Raw genomic sequence first — 19215 nt, 5'->3', positions numbered from 1 at the left:
GGACTGAAAGAAGTGTGGACTCGACATATATACTACCTTTCAGGAAATGATTGCCCTTGTTTTCTTCCTAGATCTTCAGTTTAGTTTTTTCTTTTTCCATTATGCTTTTGGAAAATGCACACTTTGGAGGTTGCGGGATTTGGAGCAAAGAAACAAATTCTGTCACATGCTGTAAGTGCCCAAGTGCGGAACAGAAGCGTGCGTGGGCACCGAACACCGGGGAGAAATGCTACTGACGATGCGCCTCAACCTTGCCTTTGAAGCGCCATTCTTTTTTCTTTTCAACTTGCGCTTTGCGAGACTCCTTTTTTGTTTCTTTGTAAATAGGCGTTTGCTTGTTTTCGTGGGCCATTTTCTGTTTCAGAGTTTGATATAGCCAACGGGTTGTTGGTTATAGAAGTACAATTTACATGCATATTCATTCGAAATATTTGGCCTTTCTATATACAGTTGCCGACTGATATTTTGGACTTCACATGGACCGAAAAAACGTCCGAATAATAGAGCAGTCTGAAAAATCAGCAGATTAAAAAACTTACTACCTTTATTACGTTTAAGTGGACTTAAAAGAGCCAACAATAGTGCCTTGCTTCAGGTTACACCTCCGCTTCTGTTCGGCCACTTTCTATTAGCTTCAGAATCGCTGCCTTTTTTTCTAGCGTTATGGTCGAGGACTTTCTGCGCTCCTTATCGAAACTTTGTGCCAGCGAAAGAACAGATGGGGCATTGACATCCTAGTTAGCATACCGCAAAATCCCGTAAGGACGCCCACCTTCGAGAAATCGCCCATCCTGTTTTTCTGGCTAAATATCTGTAATATAACAATTCCGAAACATCGCCCACCCCCCAATTCCCGTTGGACGTCAGGCGATGTCCGACGGGAATCGCGCATCAACGGCGCGATCTGCGGTCTTGGTACATCCAAGAAGCGAGTTCATAGAGGGTTCCCGCGCTTTTGTCTGCGATCTGCGCACGTGATATCGGCTCCCGTAATACGCGAGTGGTTTCCGTGTGTATATTGCATCGTGAAATGTGAATCTGGTGCGTTTGCAATTTGCGGTATTCGTGCACGAGTTCATAGTGGATTCCCGTGTTTTTGTCCGCAATCTGCGCGCGCAATATCGATTCTTAGCTGTTACACGTGCGAGTTGTTCCCGCGTGTGTATTGCATTGTGAAATGCGATTGTGTTGCATCCGCAATCTGTGGTGTTCGTTTCCGTGACATGCGAGTTTGTAGCATATTCCCGTGTTTTTGTCCGCGATATCGGTTTCTGTGACAGGCAAGATTGTAGCGGGTTCCCGCGTCTTTATTGCACCGTGAAACTTGAATCTGCGGCGTCCGCGATCTGCGGTACCCGTTCCCGTGAGACGCGAGTTCTCGGCGGGTTTCCGCAAGTCCTTCGCACCGTGAAAGGCGAATCTGCTGCGTCGGCCACTTGCGGTATCCTTTCCCCTGACACAGGAGTTTGTAGCAAATAGCGGCGTGTTTATCGCATCGTGAAACGCGAAGTTGCCATGTCCGCGGTCTGCGGTATCAGTTGCCGTGTCACGTGGTTTGCGCGGGTGCCCCGGTGCTTATCATTAATTTTTGATAAAGTTTTGTTGTGGCATCCCCAAAGATAGCCCACCCCATGTTTGTCACCATTTATCTCTTCATTGTGGGTGGGTGTTCTTACGGGATTTTACGGTAGTCGGAAAACGTGACTCACCGAGACGAGATGAGAGGTGCAAGTCCACGACTGCAGAATGACGAATGAACCAAGCAAAATGGTAACAATGATGATGATAATGACATGCAGCTAGGGAAAAAAAAAAGCCGTAGCATAGCGTCACCTAGTGGTAGGACTTAGCAGTACTCGAGGAGCGCTGCCAAACCAAGCCAATCCATGTGCAGCCAACATAGAATCTAAAGTGGTGGCTTCTCAGTGGTGTTTTCGGCTGATCGCTCGTAATTTTGTCCAAAAAATCTAACTTTCAGACTTCAAGCTGTCCGAAACATTGGTCGTGAATATGCGCTATGGTATTTTATCGGTTGGGTCGCGATTCTTCCTTTAGTTCCGAAATATCGAACAAGTCCGAATTATCGGCGTCTGAAAAATTGGTTGGTGACTGTAGACAGTCGTCTTAAACAGGCGCGACTGTATTGCGCTAAAAATCGGAACGTTGGAGGTGTATGTTGGCAGGCATGGCACGACGTCATGCCTGAGATCATGTAGTGGATATTGCTCTGTGCATGGAAGCAATCTTTGCCGAACAACGTAGCTCCCGTCTAAGAGTTATTTTATTTATCGTAGTGTTTTTAGCCTAATTATAATGGTGGAATGTGCGTGCCTGAAATTTAGCGGTTTTTTGGAATTCCTACTTCGGGTTTTTGATTTTTGATATGGCAACGCTGGTAAGCATCTAGATTTTTAATGATTGTATTATTAAAACCGACCATTAAAGGGACACTGACACCCCCCAAAGTTTTTTTTTCATTTTTTGCCAGGCGCTTCATTATGGTGTCGGAGGACTACCCAATTAATATTTTGCAACAGAGTAGCATATTTTTTTAATAAAGCCAAAAGGCGCAACTGCTTGAAACCGAAACCGAAACCCGACGGAGATCGGAGAAGTGGAGAGAAGAAAATGAGTGGCGGAAGTCACGTGGCTACACCCGACCGTGCGGTTTTTCTTGTTTTTCTTTTCTCCTCTCCGTAGCAGACGACACGACATGCGGCGTACGGGAACTGTTCGCCGTGGCGTGCGCTTCTTTTGCAGTTATGTTTGTTCCGCTCGTTGTTCTGTACTCCAAGATGAGTTGTTTTGTACATTGAGGAGTTGGAGATGAGTAGTGAGTGCCCGTAGGGAATTTCCATGATCGGCTCCGAAAAGAATACACCCAAGATGTTGCGTGAAGAGCTGGCTCACATGTCCTGCGTCCGGAAAAAAAGGGCATTGTGCGACAGAGTTTCCGAAAGATCAACGGGATCGGGACCATTGGCTGGCTGCAATTAATGTAGAACATATACGGGGACCTCGGAAAGCGGACGCTACCTGTTTTATATGCTCCTTGCATTTTGTGGAAAGTGATTACATTGAGTTCGCAGGTGTCAAAGAGGAAATCCCATACCATTTAATTCAGCGAAGTGTCGTCCACAACATTTTTTTGCTATTTTTTGTTTGTTTCTTTAGTGATAATTGTAAAAAAAAAAAAGAAAAGATGTGTAAACATAAAAAAATGTTTAAAAAAAAAAAAAAAGGTTTCACGGGGGATTGAACCCAGTCCTACAGCGTGCGAAGCGGACGTCGTTCCCACTGAGCTACTGGAGCATTTCCTTAATGGCGGATCTCTTTCCTTACTAATAATTCAGCCGGTAAACTGTAAGTTGGAAAGTTTGCTGCCGATTTTCCTCTAGCAAAAGCACTCCCGGGTCTAAGTAGGGAAGCACCACGCATTGGCAACATTCTCACCTAGTAAAGAAATCGTACGCGTGCATATTCAACTCGAAGTAGACACGTCGTGCTTGACGTTTGCGTGAGCGATGTCTTCAGCCACGAGAAGGGAGCGACGTCTCGGCGACGTCTTCGTGCAAATCGGCTCGGTGGTCGGGCGTGTCGTACGGGATGAATACCAATTCTTTTGATCAGTCCCAAATTTCTCTTTCAAAAGTAGACAGAATTCACCGGTACCGCGAACGACAGTTCTGAAATAGAGGTCCCATGCCCGTCGTCCGCTGCCATCGCCGTTCCCGCGAGTCCCACGATACGCGAAACGACGAACGCACAGAATGCTTCCGGTTGTCTGTGGAACTTTTTTTTTCAATCAACGTATTTGCAGCTTTTTAGAAGCCACAAAAAATGGGTTTCATATTTTTTTCTATTTTTAATATTGAGTGTGTGTTTTCAGTGACCCACGACTTTGATTAAATTTGGTGGTCGCATCGATACCTTAGAAAACGGCCCGTGACCGTGGAAAAGAGAGTGAGCGAGACTCGAACCGGCCAGTTCTTAATCGGCAGTTTTCGGGCGGAAAGAAACCGAATTTCGAGCCGCAAATTCTGTTCTGGGTAGTAGAGCTCTCATATGTCACGTACAACTAAAAACCTCGGCTAGCATAAATACCCTGTCAGTGTCCCTTTAAGAGACGACCCATCCAAAATTCCCTCTCACTGTCCGAAGGAGCCAATTTTTCCGGCTCATTTTACGGGGCGGGAATGCCAATGCCGATTCCTCACTTTGGTGGATGATTTGTTTTGGCTCGGTGGTTAAAAGAGTTCTCCATCTCGGTCCTCCGTGCCAATAATGTGGGTTTCGTATAGGACGCATGCTTGGTGGTGAGCGGGCGTCACGAAAAGCAGCTGTGCGGGGACCGCAATGCTCTTCCGGCAATTCATACTGCTTGTAACGATCACTCCATCTCGAATGAGTCGGAAAAACACAGTTTAAATACAGAAAGGGGATACACACAGACACAACGCGGGACAAGCTCCATGACCGAAGGACGCCGGGCCATGCTCCAGTTCATGTCGTCTTCACTCGTCCATTGCTTCAAAATTTCTGTTTTTATCGCTTCCACTAAAAACAAAAATTTTAGTTTTCCCTTCTGCTATCAGTATGGCAGCTGGAACGCATTTTCAACTGGTGTGAGCATGCAGCGTCTCTAAAGGGAACAGCGGCAGGACATCTGGCAGCTCATTGGAGGACATGCCAGTGCAGTGTAGCTTTGAACAGTACCACCATTCTTGCACGAAACAACAATCCTCATGCACGCGAAATGCTCGAGGCCTTCGCCATCGAGGAGCACGCCAAGGATTGTGTCAGCACACCATCAATCACCGTACACAAAAAAGAAAGACAATACCTACGGAATGTCACGCCCCAAATAACAACAGCACGAGCATGTGGCGGGTTAGTTCAAAAACAATAATTTGCTAGGAGTACTGTGTAAATGATTTGTATATATTTTTTGTATAAGTGTAAATAGCGGAAGGGATCTTTAATATTGGAATAGGGCAATTTATATAATAGGTTTATCGCGCTCCACTTGGGACTCATAAGGAAGGAGCAAAAGCGCAAGGAAGAAGTTTACTAAAATATTGTTGGTAGTCAGCTGTGTGTCATATCCTGTCCTTTCTGTCTTTGTGTGTTTAGTGTCCCATTAAATCCATGCGTTGAAACTGGTTAGCGAACGGTAACACCACAAAGGGGAGTGCTATGCCGTTGGATGTCACGATTTTGGTGGTTGGTCGTTGAAGGAAGAAATGCGGCACTAATTGAGGGACCACTTTTTTAGACAAACGCACCAGTGGGAAACATGTTTTAGGAATCATACTGTCGGTCCCCGGAGAGATTCAGCTCAATAAATGTTTCCCTCGCTCCCGTTTGCAAAGTGACTCGAAAGGTGCTCTTGCATGATGCAGCTGACAGTGATCCACCCGCGGCCCGAGTCACCCAACCACCGCGAGACGTCCGCTCCGGCCGCAGCGGGGGCGGTGCACACGACGCCGTCGCCTCCGCTCCCGGCCGGCGCTCCCGCGGCGGCGGCACACGCCCAGGTGTCTTCGCACAGCGTGGAGCCCAAGGGCGCCAAGGTGCATGCGGGCAAGTACGTGGAGCTGCTGGACGGAGGAGCGTCGGAGGCCCTCGCCAAGAGCTCGGCCAGTGAGTGGACCTGTCCTGTCTCTGAGATTCGTTTCCTTGTCTAACGGAAGGGAACTACAGATTGTCGCCGTATCGTAGCTCTCTAGTCCGTACGTTTGCCCGCCCTGTTTCCTTCCGTTTCCAGCATCGTCGTTAGCCGACTGACAGAAATCGGAAAAGGACGACCGTCGTTGGACGCGTCAGCATTCTCTCGACAAAACAACATTTGGGTGTTGCAACCAATCGCCAGCTTTCTTCGGTGTGCCTAACAAAAGATGCCGGGAATGCGAGGAGCATCTGCCACTAGTCGAGTTTTGTGCGTTACCGCGAGGGCTGCCAGTGCAGCGACCGGGCAGCCTTTGCGGGTACGCAGCTGAGAGAGAAAGGGCGGAGAACTCGCTCTTGCCTCGTCACTTTCGACAGCGTCGCAGTTCTGGCTCGGATAGTGACGCCACAGATGGCTAGCAATAGAACGGAGAGCGTGAAAAAGAAGAGAAAGTGAAATGGAAACCAGTCTGGACAGTGGCGGTCTTTATTCGGAGTTGGGACTAGTAGTCCACGCTAGAGCAGTTGGCTCGTTAGCGGCTGGAATGACCCCTGCCCCCGACTGGGACAAAAGGGTGCGTGCGTGGGTTTAGGCAACCCTCGCATGCCCCCTGTCGGACTTTTGAGCGAAGCCACTTGCCACGCTTATGCGATACACCAACACCAAAAACAAAGCTAACGACGTACAGGAAATGGCAGAAAGGGTGGACCAGTGTGCTTCCTAACCACGTATTGGAAGTGAGGCCAGTTTTCGTGAACTTGCCTTTAATGTGCCAGGAATACAAACGCGAAAGAGGAGACACAAAAGAAAGCGACTTGTGGAGTCTTTCCTCCATGCTATTTCTTGGCTGTTTCTTTCACTTTGTTTTCTTGGGAAAGATGCAAATCTGTAGTGAACAACGTTGAATTATATACAATCTATTAAATTGTATTGGAATGATTGTATTGATGTTATATTCTTGCGCATTTTCATGTGCTGTACAATTAGGCTTCTGTGTTTTCTGAGTTTAGTTCTCCTGAAATTTGAAGGGTTGTTTTTCCGAGTTTATTTTTCGCTGAAAATTTTGTGTTTTTAGGTGTTTATATTTGCTAGATTGACAAATTTTTTTTTTTAAATCCTGAGTTTGTTTTACTTTTCTTAAATTTAAAAATAAATAAATAATTAAAGTCTGGGTGCCATGACTCATTGCCCTGAAGGAACCTCGACATGCTAAAAGGCAAACCTTTTTTGTCAGTAGTTCTAAATTTAAAAGAAAAACTTCAGCAGCATCTCCTCAGGACTATTGACCCAGTGCTCTTATGACGTTTGTTTGTAAAACACGGTGCTTTTTGCTTTTTATTTTGTCGTGACCTCAAAATTTTGAGTTTCTTGGATAAGTCCAAATTAGAAAATTTACTGGCAAATGTTTTTCAGGTTTTTTCGGATTTATCCGAAAACACAAAACTTTATGTATTATCTACACTCCCATCTTGGTCGTAGGACCGGCAGTGTTTTAAATGCATAAATAATAAATGTATAATAGCATGCCTTTTGGGAGCATATTCTGGTGAACTGGCTCTTGTCTACTGACGTTTCGAGAACCCCTTCTGGCTCAACAAAAGTGATGGGGGCCACCATCCATCCATCGGGAGGGAGGGTATTGGACAATTACGATGACGAAAGGGCGAACAAAGGAAACTAAATGCGTGCAAACTAACTTTGCAGCCCTGAGACAGAGGATAATAATTCGCCCTACTCACTCCATACGCATAGTCTTCTTTTCTAGAAGTATTCAGCTTTGTAAAGCAACCAGCATCAATAAAAAAAAAATGTTTTACACCAAGGTGGCCTTCAGGACCGCAAAGAGTCTGCGGATCGCCGTTTGAGAACCATTGCAGTGTTTCAGACGAAGAAACATTTCCTTTTGGAAAGGGGTGGGGTGGGGTGTATAGCAGCCCTGGAACGGGAGCAGCTTGTGCAAGGTACACGTCTCCGTGGAGCCTCGATTCGAGAGCGGTCTTCTCCTTCCCAGGCCATGCGGTGACCATCATCATAGTGGTGTGCGTGGGCTTCCTGGTGTTCATGATAGTGCTGGGCGTGATCCGCATCCGGGCGGCCCACCAGCACCAGCAGCAGCGGCAGGGCGGGGGGCGCCACCGCACGGGCGACGCCGACGACCAGGAGATGGCCTGGGACGACTCCTCGCTCACCATCACCGTCAACCCCATGGACGTGAGTGCCTTCCTCCAGTCCGTCTCGCCTTGGGAGCTGCTTTGCACGCTGGCATCCGATTAGAACCACACGAGAAAACTCTCCCAAAAATTGGAATGTTTCTTCTCAACCTAAAAAAAAGACAACTTTTGTTGCCGGGTTTGGCTGATGAGGCAGGGCTTTGCAGACCCCTAGAATGCCTTTGCGGACCCCATAAGGTTCACAAAGTACCTTCATTTGACAACCACTGCTTTAGTCTAAATGCTGTTCTTTACTGGAATTTTATAGGAATTATATTTGCAGGCTAAATAAACTGCCGAATATAAAAGGGTGGAGGAGAAGTGAGCGTTATCTCAACATAAGTGTTAAGCTATGCTTCCAGTTTAAACAATTTTTTTTTATAGCCATTGTAAATGAAACCTACTCTGACCTGAGCTTACTCTAACCTAAGCCTTATTTTTTTAAAAAGGCTTTGTGTTCTTTTTGTATCCTATCTATACTCATTACAGATGATAATAATTCATTCATTTAGCAATTGATGCTATTATTTTCATTTTCCCTCAAGTGATGTGCTACAGTCTAAGCTCGTTATAACAGACCTTGATTTTGACCAAAATTTCGGTCTGTTGTAAAAGGAGGATGTTGTATGCAGATATGAAGTTGAGTCAATGGTATGTAGAGGAAAACCAACCAAAATTCACAAATTGGTATGTTATATCCAAATGTCTGTCATAACAAGGTCTGTTTTAGTGAGCTTAGACTGTAACAGATGTTGGCATCTGCTTCGAAAGCATCAGTGGGTGCTCCAAACCAATATATTGCCTGCTACGAAACCTGCTCCAAAAGGTCAAATGCCACTTCCATCATTGGAAAATCCCGCTGAACTTGTGAAGGTTGTTCACAAGCTTCCACTTGTTTACTTCTAATCGAAGTTAATTTTAATTTAACTACATTTATCGACCGTGGCCTCAGAAAGTCCATTGCCTTCATTGGGATGGCAAGTAAACAATGCGTATGAAATAAAATTAAACCTATACAGATGCCACTATATATCTAATCGAGGAGATTTATAAAATTCTTGCTATACGCAAATATATTTGATAAAATCACGAATGATTAACTCTTTCCTGACCGCACCCATAGGCCATCGATCACCGGTGATCGATGGTTTCCAAGCGCCATCAAGAAATTAAGTTTAGTGCAGAGAATTATGTTCCATCTTGTGGATAGCCGAAGAACTGTAGTTTCGGTTGCAACATAGGTTTAAGCTTTATCACAAGCTGGTGGGCTGTCAAAAATAGTCGTCGGAACAGTGGTTGCACTTGTCTAACATGGCTAACTGTTTGCATCAGTCTTTCGTAACAAAGATGGCATTATTTACATTACTTAACTGTACTGTGGCATGTTTTTTAGACCACGAGAACTCTGGGGACAGTTCCACTTGTGGTATAGGCATTGCTTAAAGGGGCACTGACACGCCAAAGGTCGTATTATTTTTTATTGTCTAAAACGATGCAGGTTGTAGTCATAGACACGCAAAAAAAAACGCATCGCGAAAAAAAATTTCCTTGCGCGCGTGCGCGCTTTTTTATTTTTGGCGTTTATATTTCCCGCGCTAACCTCCTTGCTTCTTTTGATCGGTGACGTCAAAAATCAGGAAATTTAGAAGCTTTGTAGGCGACATTTCTATAACATTTAATAACGGCAATCGTAAAACATGTTTTTTAACGCAATGACAAACGCACTACGGCCTTTCTTTTTGAAATACCAAAAATCAGATTTCGGTGTGATGTTGCTTCCTAAATTTGTGTTCTCCCGGCAATAAGCCTCTGCTCGGCGGCGCTCGAGCAGAGGCTTATCGCCGAGTCGGGGAAGAAACCGGTTTTTCCCCGCGCCGGCTCCCTTCTATCCCGCCTGCTCACCTCCTCCTCTCTTCGGGTCGCGGTAGCAACGGCGCTTTGCTTCACAGCGTGGTGCGGAGGTCCGAAAGAAAGTCGAGTCGCAGGAGACCGCAAAATTTGACTCACTGCGCTGGCGCAGATCGTGCGGGAACTTCAAATTCGGCATTTGGAAATTGTTTTTTTTAATTCACAAATACTGAATTCCCAAGTTTCGAATTTTGAGGGTAATGTCCCGGCATCATTTTCAATCGTTTCGGATAATAAAATAAATTACGATTTTGATGTGTCAGTGCCCCTTTAACAGATGGTTGTTGCTAAGCATCACTATAATTTCCAAGGCTGTCCTGAGCCGGCGTGCACGTTTTATGTTCCCAACAAGGCGCACAAAAAGTTTAAATATGAATGAACTGCAATCGAGGCTATGACAAAGCCAAGGTAGAACAAAAGGAAAGCATTCTGCTGAGGATGTGAGCTGTACTGTCTGTGTTTCACCAATATAAGCATTCCTTCGTTTAAAAGCACAGGAGTTACGGAGGCTAACTCTCTGACGAACCGAAAATAGACATCAGTTAGAGTACACTAACTTTCAGAAGTAATAACCGTGGGTGTGGGCCACATTTTTTATATTCAGAATTTTTCTTATTTGTTGTTTAATTAGACATAACTGTAGAAGTTTCGGCGTTTATACACCTTCCGCACATACACTGTATTTTCAAGAAATAAAATTTGAAATACCGTATAATGGCGTGTAAGGGCCGCACCCCCGTATTTAAAACAAAGTATTGAAAAAAAAAAATTTTTTTCAGAAATTATTTGCGTATGCGTTGCACCCCCTTGTCTGTAATGCCATGCTTCTATGAATATATTTCGCTAGGTGGCGCTAGCCACCGCCTGAGCACGTAGCGGCACGCATCCATATCCCCGATATTTGCTCTCCACTCATCCGTATCACCGCATGGCAAAATGCACAAAATGTCTGTCGACCTCGGTCGTGGTCGGCCGCACTGTCGGGGTGCATTTATGTTGCGGCAAGGCATTGAGAAAAGATAAAGGGTATGTCAGTGTCAGGTTCCGTGGCAAGCGCGTGGAATGTCGATTCAGCGGGCTCGGCTCGCGCGTGCACTCAGGTTTCCGAACGCCACTGTACGCTCTGAGGAGGTTTCCTTTTGTTCTTCGATTCGTGTCAAAGCTTTGTGATTTGTCAACCTTTTCGCCCAATCTGCGAGCTATGGGCAAGTACCACTTCAACAGCCATACAAGATTCAAGTCGAAAGTTGCCAAGCAATGCTATCAAGTACGGCAAAAAAAAGGCGTATTGCGCAGTATGTTAAGTTGTAAACTAATTAAATCCAACTGATGACTGAGTCCGGATTCTGGAGTGAAGGCGTTTCCGAGCAGTGCAGCCGAGCGCGCTCATGTATGTTCATTTCGGAATGTGGATACAGATATATTTTTTTTTATCCGTGTATGGGCCGCACCTCGAAAATTTGCCCTCAAATCGGGAAAAAATAGTGTGGCCTTTGCACGAGTTTTTACGGTATTTTTCCCCACATTACATAACCTCTGTTTCTTTTGAAAGAGCAACTAATTGGCCACATTTTGATGTGTCATGTTGCTCCATACTCAAGTTAGTTAGGAAAATAAAAGTGTTTGCAGTGACCCTTTGGAAATAGTTACTCTTCCCGTGGTCAGGAGAGAGTTAACTCAGGTTGTCAGGGCATCTCTGCCTGACACGTACTCGCACATAAAAGCCAGTTTAATTTTGAAAATGTTACTTCAATGAACATTTACATTTTGTGTCTTTTTAAATACTCCATGCGCGTGTGTGCACCTTTCCAAGTGTTGATCGCGGCAGGTTAGCCCCTTTGAGTGATTCTTGCCAAGCGCTGGTGCACTGTGGAGAAGCAACACACGCAGAAGCGAGCTCCTCCATGGGTGTTGCTTCCCCGCAGTGCAGTGGTGCTCGGTAAGAAGCACACTCAATGGGACTAACGTGCCACGATCAACACTTGGAAAAATATGAATATTGCAGTTCACCTCGAAGCAAATATCGAATAGCATATTATTCGAAACTATGATCAGAAAATTATTCGCACGAACCCTACTATTTGGGTTCTGCCTCCGACATTTGCTCCAACCCGCCTTCGTTCCCCGCAGCAAATCACCGAGGAGCGGGAAGGGCACCGCAGCAGCGGCGGCAACAACGGCCACGAGGGCAGTGCGGGTGGCGCAAGCACCACCTCCCGCCGGGGCGCGGCGGCGGCGGACGAGGAGGACTCTGACAGCTCGGACGACGGCAGCAGCTACCACGAGGAGAGCGAGGAGGAGGAGGTGCCGGACAAGGCCAAGGCCAAGGGCGACCTGGAGTGGGACGACTCCACCCTCACCTTCTGAGCGCCCCTCCGGCCGGCCGCTTCCGGACTTCTCTTCCCGCCGTGCGGGCCACGCCTCCTTGTTTTCCTCCCGGAGGAAGTCCGGAATCGGTTGTCGTCCCGCCGGCCTTTGTCCCGAGCGGCACGCGGCGCCTGGGAGACGTCGGAAATCCGCCTCGCGCGAGGTTTCGCTGTTTCCTAGACATTGCGCGTTGCCTCGGCGGGCTCGAGTTTTATTCGTTTGGTATTGTTCCTCCAATCCTCCCCCTCTCCTCCTCCTTCGAGTGTGCGGGACCCTCTTCCCCCTCCCACGGGACGTCTTTTGGCAGACCCGGAGTATTTTATTATTGTTCATATCTTCCGAGACGCGTCCTTATTTTTTCTCGTTTGTTACAGAACGCTTTGTTTTCTTAAAAAGTATGGGACTTCCTTCCGCCTTTCCTAGGAGCTTCTGCCTTCATTCGAGAGCCTGGGGAGTCTAAACGCCGCATGATGTGACGTCGAAGCCGAGGAGGGGTGGCACGCAACCGTGCGGTTTATGTCGGGATCCTTCTGGCAACGTGGGCTCCGTTTCATATCCTCGCTGCGCGGCCCACGCGGCGATTCGGAGTAGTTTTGAACGCGTACCCATCGCGTACGTGCCCGCGTGATGTGCACGTCTCCTGGTCTCTGAACTCGTCACCAGAGGCAGCGGCGGCGGCGTGGTTTGGAACGTTCCTTCTTCGGCGTCTGAATCCCGGAGCCTCCTTCGTCGTTGCTGCTTTTCCGACGCAGATCCAGACGGTGTTTGCTGCAGTGGCGTTTCTCTTCCTGGGGTCGTCTCTCTCTCTCTCTTTCTCTTCTTTTTCTTTGACGCTGTGGAAGGAAAGCATCCCAGGGCCCGAAAGAGCACAGAAAGGAAGGCCGGTAAAGGTTTGTCGCGCCACACTTTGAGCGGTTGCGCAGATTCCTTGTACTTACTTTGACACCGCGGGAAATTAGGATGGAGAAAGCGCACGGGCCCCCGTTCCTCCTGCTTCTTCCCACAATACTCGCCTACATGCCCAGGTCCGCCTTCCAACTTGCCGTCGTTGCAGTATTTCAACGACCGGTGCCGCCGTCGCGGCTGCCTCATTAACATTACCGCCATCACTCGCGCAGGATGTGGATCGAACAGGGAGGTGGTAGGCGTTGCATTTCTCGTCGGATCACCCCGCTTACATTGGTATCCTGCCTAGTTGTGCTTCAGTAACTTTTCATTTGGAGTGACGCGTAGCTATTGCCATTTCTTACGGTCGTACCGCGCTTGAGTTGCGGCACTTCCAGCACCTCCACCAGAAGTTTCTCCCGTAACAGCAACTGTTAGGAGTCGTACCATTGGCTTTCACCCATCCTTTTTTTTTTTTCTTTTTTCATGTGGCAGCTTTTTTGTCTGTGTTTTCCAAACCTTGGCATCGCTTCTCGCTCCCAGTCCTCTTCCGTGACGTGTGTACCTCGCGGGAAGTGCCCTGTACAAAAGAACACCTTTATCGATTCCAAGCACGACACATGCGAATGCACGCACACAGATCAACTTGTACAAGAGTCGTGCGAAACATTTGATATTTTCGGGCTCCTTTGTCGAGAAAAGTGTCAGCCTTCGCTTATTAACAAAACGGGCCACCACAGTCCTGCAACGGCATTCGTTGTTTGGCGCATTGCGACCGACGTTGATCGATCGGCACTTTGTGAAAGGGTGATTGGGTTAGCTTGAGATTAGACGGCAATGTCGGCGCGCTTGCATGCATCAGCCTTCTCCAGAAAGGAGCCTCGATCGTTGAGACGCTTTTCATCCCTCGCCGTTGGGTATTTACCCAACTCCGCTTTGTTCCCGTAGGCCTCTTACGTTCAAAGTCCCCTCGTCGTCAAAACGACACGTGGCACTTCAGCACCGTGCCGCACTGTTTACGCTGTTGTATAGGTTATGCAGCCTCTCGTTTTATCATTGAGTGTGTAGCCTTACCTCTTAGGATTTTGCACATTGTAGGCTGTTTTTTTTTCTAAGTTTGCATTTTCGAAATGGGCGTCAGCCCGGGCACGGGGCAGGTTTAATTTTTTTTTTCCTCGTCTGTCCCGGTTCATTGTTGGGTTGTTTCGTGTTGTTCGTTGTAGCCGCCTCCCCGTGAGTGTTTGGGAGTTCGAGACCTTCAGTGCCATAGCGTGGACTGTATTATTGAGTCTGAGCACACTTGTTTCTTCAGAGATCACGCCGTTTTTCAGTTTTTCTTTAACGGAGGGAAGAGTCGTGTATTGCGGGAGAAATGGAGCAATTAAAGAGAGGAAGAGCACCTCGACGTACCCGGCCAGGCAGAGCTGTGTAACGTTGGTCTTGACCACGTGCAGACGTCTGTCGAAGAGTACGGTGCAAGTGAGGATATACTTAAAACATGCGCCGCCTTTCTCCGTCGTGCAATCGAGCGACGCCATTAATATTTTTTTTGACGTGGGAACACATATCTAATGTTATTTTCTTTCACGTCACGAGCGTGAATGGCATGCATTGGGGGGTGGATAACCTCCGAAAAGCAGTTAGAGACCCCTGTTAGCTGTTTGGTGTCAGTCTCCGTCGTCCTGAGTTCCTCGTTTTCAAGCAGAGGCTTCGACGACCGACGTTCTTAGACCGAATCGGCCTGCGCCTTTGTCCGCTCCCTCGAGGTCAACTCTCCTCCGCAACGTGCGCGGGGTACTTCGACGATCCGTCGATCGTTTCGGTTCGACGGAAACTCGGACGCTTGGCCTCGAACGACCCGAGAAAGGTGCGACGAAGCGGTCTCGTAACTTTTGCGCAGCGGGAAGGAAAAAAAAAAAAAGCGTCGCGTTTTATTTGAGCATGCCATCAACGTTTGGACAGCTTGGTGTCGGTGTCAAGCAGCCGCGTGCGTAGAGCTTTCAGTCGTGCCCGCCGTCCCGCCCGCTAACCGCGGCGGGCGGACGGGAACCGAGACATTCCACACCGAGGTTGAGTGCAGAGCTTTATTATTTTTTATGTTTTTTGACATTTTGATCCGCAAAGCGTACACGAAGCCAAACGCACGGGTTGTCGCCGGCAAGAACGGCCCGCGCGACAATCTTCGCGTACGAGGCCGACACACACCGGTCCTAGCGGAAGGCAAAAGAAGAAAGAAAAGGAAGGCAAGACGATTTTGAAGAACACGTGTGTCTTGTGTCCTGTACGGCGTGTGAATTCGTGATATGTATGTATAAATATACATATAATATAATAATGCAAATTGTAGTCTTGTGTAGAAATAAAAAAACAAATCCTGTTTAAACTAACGATTCTTCTGTACCAGCCGATCACTTTGATTGCAATAAACACCACATGGTTGTCCCAACCGGCGACTCTCTTCTTTTGGGGGGGGTGTCGTGACTGGTGGCATTTGACTCCGAGTTTGCAATGCAGCGTTTCTGTTGCCTCTGCGAGCCATTGCGGATACTCTATTTGCTACGACAGCTTGCTCTGCCATTTGACATGCACTCTCTATTGCAGACCCGAAGCCTGGAATAAACTTTTCAGTCGTAATAACGACAGTCTTTCCTTATTAAGCACAAAATGATTTTTGCTACCAACAAGTGGTATATCTCCTCACCCAAGACGATTTCAGCTCGTTGTGGCTTCTGTCAAAATTCTCTCCGTGTACTGTGGCTTGTTTTGTTGCACCTCGAACTAGTGTTCGTAATGAAAGGCTCGAGAGATTACCATGGGCCAGTTCTAACATAGAAATTGTGAGGATCCAATATCTAGAAAATGCAGGGGAGTTCATTATTGGGGATACTGTTAAACCCTTTATTTTCGCGGCCCCTATTTTTTGCGAGTCGGTCACAGAAGACATAATTACGGCCACAGAATTTCGCGTATGCCAGACGCCTGCACTAATACTCTCGAGGACCAAAATTTTCGCATGCCCTTAATTGTTGTGAATTTTTCAATTTGCGACATTTGCGAAACTTAAGGGCTCGCTAACATTAAGGGTTTTACAGTAATTGGGTTTTTCCCAGAATTTAGGAATTTGACACACAGGTCATCGCAAACGTAGGAAGTGGTTGGAGGTTAGCTTTCCTAGCTCGTTCCCTAAAAAGCAAGAGTCTATGAAATGTTTGTCTCTAATTTTCCTGAAGTTGCAGCAGTCGCTCAACATCAATTACCGCCTGTGCAGGAACCGATATGTCGTCTTTGTACTTTGTACCATAGTAAAAGGCCGCAACATTATTAAAGTTTTGAGAAATATGTATCTTGCTTTTTTCATCTTGGGTAGGCGTATCGCATACACACTAGCTACACGTGTCTTAGTCAGATTGGCTTTACTGCAGTGCACACAAACACTGCAGCAAAGCTAGCGTGATGGAGTAACCTTGCATCACATTGCAGGAGAAAGAGTTGCAAGAATTATTATATCTATAATGGGCTTGCTTTGGGCTTTCTGTAGAGCCAAAGAAAGAAAATTTACCTTAAGTACAGACAAAGTAATGATCTGTTAAATTTAACCGAAAAGCGACCGGAGTGACGAGTTTGACCTGTGTTTTAAAAAAAAATCAAATTCCTAAAAATATTTGAATACATCAAGGTATTTTTATAATACCTATTAAATGATGGGGAAAAGTTAGAAGGGTGTAGAGAATACAATAACGTTAGCAGAGGGTGTCAAACACGCGACCTGCGACGGCAGGCAAAAACACTAGTTTCTGCCACTGCGGCTTCTACGGCTCTTAACTCGAGAACAAAAAATCGGTTTGCGCCCTCCTTCATTTGAGAAATACCCCAAAAACATATATTTTTTCGTGAAAATTAAAAATTAAACCCTTTTACCCTGCCCGATTTGAGATGAAATCACCCATATATATACACCGTGAAATCACGACATGTACGACAGAAATGCGACATCATTCAATCAGTGCTTGTCAATCTGCTATCTACTTTACAAAATATTTTAAGAACGCCTCCTCAGAGCCAAACAGGGCTATCGATGGAGCGCTGACACACGTGCCTTCAACGCACTCCGATATGAAAGACGCTTCGGATATCTCCCTTGTCATTTTGTTTCGGTTTTGGGCCAAGATAATGGTGTTGTCAAACTTCGGGACACACCCACATCTGTCACAGTGCACAGCCAGATCTCCCGAGGGTGACGATCTAACTTGCAATGCATGCCCCCCCGCGCCAGAATACAGCCGCCATTGCTGACCTTCTCTTGTTTTACCGAGATACCGAGCCACTGAAATTGGTGTGGAAGAGCCTCCACAAAGGTCAATGCTGGGGAGAAAGACAGAATAAAATCTAGGGTGGCAATGACCTAGCCTGCTATGGTAATAATGAAGGGAAGTAAACGTGAGAAGGGGAAACAAAAACTGAAGGTCAGTTATGGCGGCGCCCATGCACAGCAGCTGCAAAGCGTCTTATCATTTATACAACGTCCCGATTGGCCTATGTATACTTTGCTACATGATAAATGAATCTTGTAAACCATGCCCTCGCTACACTTCACATACCTGGTCAAGACCAGGTGCTGCCGGCTCTACTCCATGGGACAGTTAATGCTTTTGCATTAACACAAGTATTTGGAATATCTATTTAAAATGCTTAGTGTATTTTGTGTTTGATTGCATGTTGTGCAATATATTTGTCAACTGTATTTAATCACTGAAAACTGAATATTCCAATACATATATTTCCAATACTGCCATAATACAATTTTGGCACTCTTCTTTGTAATCAAAATTACAGGAGAACACTTATGTGTAGGAAGGCGAAAGCATCACAGTGCCGCAGGTGAAATATTTTCGAGTAATGTTTCGACACATGTTAAAGTTTAAGAGACGACGTCCTAGAGATCGACACCAAGTACGGCATCTAGGACGACCTCTAGGATGACGCAGAAGGCAACCTCTTGGGCGGCCTCCAGGACGACGTCTAGGATGACTTCTAGGACGACGTCGAGAACGACCTCAAGGACGATGACGACTTCTAGGATTTCCTCATGGACGTCGCCAAGGACGGCGTCGTGCTTGAGCACATGCTGCGCGTGCTTGATGACATATGTTTATGGCCATCTTTAGGGCAAAATACCGCCGCCTTTTCGTGAAATGGGGCCTTTGGCTTAAAATGCAACAGTGTGCAAAGGGCATGAAACTTGTAGCACTTTGCACGTAATATAGAAGAAAAAAAAGGAACAGTAGAACAAGAAGTGAGCAGAATGAGAACAATATATTGACTTTTTGATTAAGTGATCTATTTTTTTACCACATCATCGCATTAACCACATGTTGTTTGAAAAGCTCGGCCTCTGATATAGCCACCTACAAGTGGTGACAAACAAGTTTTCTCTTTAGAGCTGCAACGTTCTTTTTAAAGGGACATTGACAGGGCATTTATGCTCACCGAGGTTTTTAGTTGTACGTGACATATGAGAGCCCAACTACCCAGAACATAATTTGCGGCTCAAAATTCGGTTTCTTTCCGCCCGAAAACCGCCGGTCGAGAACTGGCCGGTTTGAGTCGCGCCCGCTCTCTTTTCTGTGGTCACAGGCCATTTTCTAAGGTCTAGACGCAACCACCAAATATAATCAAAGTCGTAGGTCATCGAAGGCACGCACACAATATTAAAAATAGAAAAGAAATATTATACCCATTTTTTTGTGGCTTCTAAAAAGCTGCAAATGCGTTGTTTGGAGGAAAAAAGTATCACAGCCACGTGACTTCCGTCGCCTTTCTCCTCCTCTATATTAATGCGAAAGTATTAGCTATCCCATGGAGCGAGCTGACATCATCAGTTCGACGAAGCACGAAAACGGCACCCAGTTTCCCCGATCCCAAAGGAGTGAAGTAAAGCTGATGGATTTCGCCTTCGGTTCCATAGGTTCCATTAACTGGCGCGCGTCGACGGGGCTCCATTGGCCGCTGCGCTCGTCAGTTTCCACGACCGCTCACCCCATGGCGCTGCGTGTCCATCAGCGCACACGGAGCGTCCAAGCTCAGCGCGCCGAGGAGAGCGCGCGCGCTGTCCGGCGACTAAAAGTACGCAGCAGACGAAAAAAGGGAGCGGACGAGCGGCTTGCATGCTTTCGGATT

At 46.7% G+C, this 19215-nt stretch overlaps 1 protein-coding gene across 1 annotated transcript in view; it reads left to right on the top strand.

The window, feature by feature from the left end:
• Positions 1–15484, top strand: part of LOC8038010 (calsyntenin-1) — a 155889-nt gene extending 140405 nt beyond the window's left edge. The window contains exons 15-17 of the mRNA XM_042290670.1: positions 5403–5643; positions 7680–7879; positions 11917–15484. Coding sequence (XP_042146604.1) covers positions 5403–5643; positions 7680–7879; positions 11917–12153 — 678 coding nt within the window. The 3' untranslated portion in view covers positions 12154–15484. The remainder of the gene's footprint in view (positions 1–5402; positions 5644–7679; positions 7880–11916) is intronic.
• The last annotated feature ends 3731 nt before the right edge of the window (positions 15485–19215 follow it).

Source organism: Ixodes scapularis, unplaced genomic scaffold (genome assembly GCF_016920785.2).
Source record: "Ixodes scapularis isolate PalLabHiFi unplaced genomic scaffold, ASM1692078v2 PGA_scaffold1__304_contigs__length_218370807, whole genome shotgun sequence".
Taxonomy (NCBI): Eukaryota; Metazoa; Arthropoda; class Arachnida; order Ixodida; family Ixodidae; genus Ixodes; species Ixodes scapularis.
This window is presented reverse-complemented; position numbering and strand designations above follow the sequence as displayed.